Source organism: Mastomys coucha, unplaced genomic scaffold (assembly GCF_008632895.1).
Source record: "Mastomys coucha isolate ucsf_1 unplaced genomic scaffold, UCSF_Mcou_1 pScaffold1, whole genome shotgun sequence".
NCBI lineage: Eukaryota > Metazoa > Chordata > Mammalia > Rodentia > Muridae > Mastomys > Mastomys coucha.
Genome location: NW_022196891.1, coordinates 90,254,217 through 90,260,785, shown reverse-complemented (window position 1 = coordinate 90,260,785; position 6,569 = coordinate 90,254,217). Strand labels below are relative to the sequence as shown.

The window sequence follows — 6,569 nt, the reverse complement described above, 5'->3', positions numbered from 1 at the left end:
AGAGAGAGAGAGAGAGAGAGAGAGGCAGGATAGGTATTTTATCAGGAGAGTTATTTAGTTTGATACTTCAATAACAATTCCTGTTTGTAGACAGATGTTTTTGGTTATGTGTGTGTTTCTGTGCATGTGTGTGCTCCTATATGGATAGGGGCATGCATATGTGTCTGTAAGATAGACACGCTGAGTGTTTTCTTCAGTCACTCTCTTCTTTACCTGTTTCTTTTATGAATATGCATGCCTGGTTCCCATGGAGGCTGGAAGAGGAGTTGCAACAGTTGTTAGCTCCCATGTGGATGCTAGGAGCTGAACCCACCCAGGTCCTCTGCAAAAACAGCACATACTCTTCAGTGCTGAGACATTTCTCCAGTCTCCCCCATCCCCCCACCCCTGTCCCCGTCTCCTTTTTTTTGAGACAGACTTTCTCATTGATCTTGGAGCTCATCAATTAGTCTACACTGGCTCACCAATGAACTTCAAGGATCTGCCTATCTCAATTCTCCAGAGCTAGTGCAACAAACACTTTATCAACCGATCGATCCATCTCCTCTACCCTTGCAGCCAGCTCTCAGCATGATGCCTAGATCAGTAGATATCCACCGGACTAGTCAAAAACATTAAAGAACAGGGTCAGGGAAATGTCTCGGAAGGTAAAGATATTTGCTACCAAGCCTGACTGACAACCTGATTTGATCCCTGGAGTGCGTATGGTGATGAGAACAAACTTCTGCAAACTGTCCTTTAACCTTCCCACGAAGGTCCTGCTGCAATAAATAAGCAAATGTAGAAAAAAAAAGTGTTAAGGAACTAATGCATATTGAGCATCAATTGACTGAGGGAGAAGTTATATAAAAGCAATGAAAGCCAGTTTCTGCTCTAGATTACAGTCCAACCTCACTTACATAATAACTGGGAAATATTTTCTCCTTTGTATCTGTCCTTAATAGCCACCTGTTCTAGGAGTGGCCATCTTCTCCACGAGGGAGAATCCCTAAGCCCCTATCCTTTTAGGCTTAGTCATCCTGACCTTTAAAGCACCCAATGAAGCGGGAGGTCCGGCAAATAGTGGAGAGAGGCTGATTAGGTAGTTAGTTGTTGTTTGCTCGGGGTTGGCTTTTGGGTGTTCACATGCTCAAGGGCCTGCAAACTTAAAAAATGGGTATGTGACATGCATTTCCAGGCCCTTTGTCAAGACGTCTGTGCCGCACCTACGATGGTGTGGCTTCAAATGCGTGCTTGCAGTGTACAGACAAATGAGAACTTGTACTTCCAAGGGGGACACCAAGCTCCTGTGGAGTTGAGTCTCATTAGAAATGAGGCTGAAGAGAGAGAGAGAAGGCGGGAGAGCCAGAGACCGTCCTCAGGATCCCTCTTTCTGGCTTGCTGTGCCAAGAAGTGGGTCTCTACCGGCTGGCTGCAGTCTGAGGTGAGTGCTCAGGCAAACCAAACCAAACTCAATATACCTTCGCCGAGAGGGAATCTGGCACTTCCCGGTGCAGAGACCTGTCCGTGGTCCTGAACGCCTGTCCAGCCGCTCTGGAAGCCTGATGGAGGCGGCTGGCTGCTGAGGCGGCTAGCGGCTCTCTCTCCCGCACCTGTTTGGAATGCCCGCCTGAGACCCCCGCATAGGCTGGGGGCCGGATAGGGCGAGGTGAGGGCGTGGCCTGCAGGAGGCGGGAGTGGCGGGTCAGGGTGGTAGGCGGGGTTGTGGGTATTTCGGGGGCGGGGCCTGAGGAGGCTAGTGGGAATGGGTTAAGTCGAGGTTGTGGGGCCAAACTGTAGTTGTTGCGAGGGGCGGGGCCTGGAGGGGCCGGGGGCGGGGCGGTGTCACGTGCCGACGGTGCGCGCCTGTGGAAGGTTCCGCTTCCTGCGCCGCTTGCTCTGGAGCTCCGACCCCACCCCGCCGCCCCGCCCCGGCTTCTGGAGGCCCAGCTGCCCGGCCCCGGGTCGTTCCCGCCCCTCTCGCCGGAGGCCTCAGCGCAAGCTCCTGCACTTACCCCGGTTCTCCCTGTGTGATTGGTGCGGTCCATGGCGAGCGCATCATGGCGATCGAAGGTAAGTGGAAGCCAAGCGATGCTCGGGGAAGACGCCCCGCGGGCCAGCGCAGGGCCCGGGAGGCCGAGATGTGGGTTGCGGGTCCGGACTGTAAGAGAAGCTGATGCGGGACACCGGCCTAGGCGCGGCGTGCGGCCCTAGCGAGCACTGGCCTACACGCTGTGGGCGCTGAGGTACCGAGTGAGATGCTCAGGTACTAAGGCTCTGAAGTACTGAGCGAGATGCTCAGGTACTAAGGCGCTGAGGTATTTAGACGCCAAGTCGCTGGAGTCTCTGAGGGAAGCACTGAGGAGACTCAGGTACTTAGACGCTGAGAAGCTGAGTCTCTGAGGTGAAGGAGGCGCTGGCACTGAGGAGACTCAGGTACTAAGGCTCTGAGGTATTTAGACGCTAAGTCGCTGAGTCTCTGAGGTGAATGAGGCACTGGCACTGAGGAGACTCAGGTACTAAGGCGCTGTGAGATGTTCAGATGCCAAGGTGCTAAGGCTCTGAGGAGACTCAGGTACTAAGGCGCGGAGGTACCGAGAGATGCTCAGGTACTAAGGCGCTGAGGTACTGAGATGCTGAAGTGAATGAGGCTCTGAGGTATTGAGGAGCGCCGTGCTGTTCGGCAGCGGGAGGCTGCCCTTGTGGTCGGCGTGGGACAGGCGGACCCGCTCAGCCTGCTGCTCTTGCCGCGCTCTCTGGGCCGATGATATCCACACTATCCCCTTCTGTTGACGGGTATGGGTGCCAGGACATCTTCCTGAGGTTAACCCTCTCACCTGACCCTCAAAATTGCTCTTCTCCGGGGAGAGGCAAATGCCTATTTATGACAAACGCACCCAGAAGATTGGCAACAGAAATGTTTCACAAGTAGGCTTAATGTGAATTGGATAAGGTAAGTGGTACCAATGTGTATTTTCCTCTTATTCTGAGAACGTGGGGCTGGAGTGGAATGTAATTTGCCTTGCTATTGAGGAGGATATTGTGCAGTTAGTATCACACAGCTCATCTTAGATGAGCTCAGTACAAAAAAAAAAAGGATTTCCAAAACTTCCCTGTGTGACCTGTACAGGGTACCTGTAGCTGAATCATTATTTGCCTACATTTAATGTGTTCCCCTTCACAGTAATTCCCTTAGGTGACTGGTCTCTGTTAGTATACACGCCTGGGGGCTTCTTTAGAATCCAGCCACCAAACTCCAGAATTAACTTAGCTGTGTGTTTCATGTCTACTTCCTTTTAGAGATTAAGTATGTGACACATTGACATGATCTCAAGTACCTGCATTTGCTAAGATGATGGAGAATAAAATCTACCTGTAATCGTTGATGTCCAGAACAGCGTGTTCAACCCTTATTCTCCCCAGAACTGTTTTATTAGAGTTGGAATTAGGGAGTGAAATTCACTGATTGATGTAGAATGCTTTATTTTGTCAACAACTTTGTGGAAGGATTTTTTTGGTAAAGCCATACAAATAAAATTTTTTATGCAGAACATGAAGGATTAACCCAGATAGGATTCAAATAGGTTCTCATAATTTGTAATTTCTTATTGTCTGATTTTTCTTTAGGCAGCTAAATGTTAGAGCATTTTGCTCTGTGTTTTGTATCTTTAAATAATAGGATTTTTCTAAAGATTCTCTGTATGCTTTTTGTTTTGTTGTGTTTTAGTTTTGATGCTGGGGATTGATAGCATGTTACATGCCAGAAAGTACCACCGAGCTATACCCCCAGCTTATTATTATATTTATAGATTTGTTTAAGGTTTTAAAGATACAGATATCAACTCTTAGGCCTTCTCTGTTTTGCGAAGGAAACTGTAGTTAATACATTTCAAATAAAGGCATCAAGTTAAGTTAGTCTAACTATGCTTCTTAACAATTACTAAAATAGATTCTGTTTATACATACCACCCCTAATTCCCTCACTTTTGCGTAGAATCTTAATTACTCAGTGTGGTAATACCATAAGCCAATGTTTCTTTGAAGACCTGCTTGGTAGTCATACTTCTGATAAAGGATGACATAGTTACTTAGTAGAAGTAATTTATATCCAGTTCATTCACCTGTTAACTCAATGAACATTTGTTGTATATCAGGTATGACTTTGGAATCCTCTCAGTTAGAATATATGTTCTAGTGGGACAGATAATTGTGAGCATGGCTGCAGTATAATGTATATACCAAGAAATGGGCCATGCATGCTTCCTTTGTGTGAAAACATTCAGTGGTGATAACTTCAAAATTAATTTTGAGATAATAAATGTTATACCCTTAATGCGATGAAGTTTTGTATTGTCAAGTCGGCTATTCAGTAACTTTGGTCTAACCCCATCCTAGTTTTCCTTTCTGAAGCAATAAAAAAATGTACTCATGTGTGTGTGTGTGTGTGTGTGTGTGTGTGTGTGTGTGTGTAAGATCTCTTCCATTTGTAGAAAACAACCATCTACTCCTTCGTTTTAAAAATTGAAATATAGTGATGGACAATTTGATTCCACTTGTATATTGAAGCTGTTATAACCTTATGTTACTGGTGCATAGTTCTATAAATGTAGCTTAATATTAGAATGACCTTTTCTGTAACATCTTGTGGGTTCAAATGAGATTGTATTCAACCAAAAACTATACACCGTTTTACTTGGATAACTCACTCTCTAGCTGTGTCTGCAGTCCTTTGTATAGCTAATTGTGTTGTGAATTGTAGCAGTTAGGCATGTTTTTAGTAACTCTGTTCAGTGGTTTAGACTTGAGTTTAGTACCAACAGTACTAAAAGTACTTTCTGTCCTTCCTTCCTTTTCTCTTTCCTTCCTTCCTTGCCTGCCTTTCTCTCTCTCTCTCTCCTTCTCTCTCTTCCTCCCTCCCTCCCTCTTTCCTTTTCTTTCCTTCCCTCCTTCCCCCCTTTCTCTTTCTTTCTTTCTTTTCTGTTTTTAAAGACAGGGTTTCTCTGTGTAGCCCTGGCTGTCCTGGAACTCACTCTGTAGACCAGGTTGTCCTCAAACTCAAAGAAATCCACTTTTTTGTTTCCTGAGTGCTGGGGTAAAAAGTGTGGGCCACCACCATCTAGCCTCACTTACATTTTAAGTAGTAGGTAGTTATCCCAACCTGGATGTACTATAGCAATCCAAATGTACACCGTATAACATTCAGAATGATCTTAAGTTGTCTCCTAATCCACAAATCTATCCTTCATACTTTTCATACTACACTATTTTGTACAAATTCACTGGTTGAATGGCATTTAATATTAGGTGGATATTCAAGTTAGAAATCTGGATATTAGCTCCATTTTATAGTTCACCAAGTTCTTTCATCTGCATCTCAAATATTTTTAGTGTTTACACTTCTGCTCATATACTTAAAGGATTTTTTCTTTTTTAAGTTTCATAACTAGCTTTATCTCTCCAGTTCACATTTTTGAGATTATGCACCCCCCACACAAAGTAATATTTAAGTTAAACCTAATAAATTGGAACCTTTGATTTATTATTTTTAGAAGGAAGAAATAATAATAATATAGCAAGTTTTTATTTATTAATAAACTTCTAGGACAAACAAACAAACTTCTAGGATCCATACATATAATCAGAACAATTTTTTATTTTCTAGACTTTAGGACTAGACTTCATATTCAAAAGAGTATTTTGAACTCATGAGATGAATATTAATGAAATAATAAATTATTTTTATTGTGGTCTTATACAGTAATGCATATTTACAGTTATAAAAAATTGATCTGGTATAGTCAAAGCAGAAGGATTTTTATTTTCAGTTAACTACAAAATTCAATTAAGAGCTGCTTTTTGTGAGCACATACTTGCTGGAATTCATTGTGTTGTGTTAGTAACTTTCTAATAGTCAAAAACCAAAACTTAAATTTGAAGAACAGTTCAGTGGCTGGAAAAGTGAATTAACTTGCCAGTAAATTTAATTTTATAAGGTAAAATTTATTTTTAGAAAAATTATTAATTAAATGCCCAGGAATTTATGTGGGTCAAATGAGATAGTGTGTTGAACAAGTTTTTGTTTCTGTGCTTTTTTATTTAGCATGTGGGTGTGTGGAAGAGAGGAAAGGAGGGAGAGGAAGAGAGATAAAAAACATACCCGTGGGGCTAGAGGACACGAGGATATTCGTGGGGCTAGAGGACACGAGGATACCCGTGGGGCTAGAGGATACGAGGATACCCGTGGGGCTAGAGGACACGGCGATACCCGTGGGGCTAGAGGACACAGGGATACCCGGAGTTCTTTCCTTTTACGGTAAAATCCAGTGGCTGGACTCAGCTTGCAGGCTTGTATTGCAAGTGCATTTGTCCATTGAGCTGTCCTGTTTGCCTGACAAGCTAGTGCTGTACAAATAGACATGGCTGTTCTGTGTGATGCTGTGGCAATGGTGAGTATGGGTCCCAAGTTCGGGCAGGGGGCTAAATGCAGAAAGGACTTGACTGTTCAGATTGTTTTAACTTTACTATAATTATACAATTATATAGTAGCAATGCCAATTTAGGAGGGTAACTTAGATGTCTGGCGGCCAATT

General features: G+C 44.0%; 1 protein-coding gene and 1 long non-coding RNA gene across 3 annotated transcripts in view; one reads left to right on the top strand and one right to left on the bottom strand.

The window, feature by feature from the left end:
* LOC116069110 overlaps positions 1 to 1,754 on the bottom strand; it is a 23,083-nt gene extending 21,329 nt beyond the window's left edge. Inside the window, exon 1 of the long non-coding RNA XR_004109852.1 lies at positions 1,461 to 1,754. This is a non-coding gene — a long non-coding RNA (uncharacterized LOC116069110). The remainder of the gene's footprint in view (positions 1 to 1,460) is intronic.
* Positions 1,755 to 1,839: 85 nt separating this feature from the next.
* Positions 1,840 to 6,569, top strand: part of Syt14 (synaptotagmin 14) — a 145,889-nt gene continuing 141,159 nt past the window's right edge. For both annotated transcript variants that reach the window (XM_031339457.1, XM_031339450.1), the window contains exon 1: positions 1,840 to 2,052. In XM_031339457.1, coding sequence (XP_031195317.1) covers positions 2,040 to 2,052 — 13 coding nt within the window. In that variant the 5' untranslated portion in view covers positions 1,840 to 2,039. The remainder of the gene's footprint in view (positions 2,053 to 6,569) is intronic.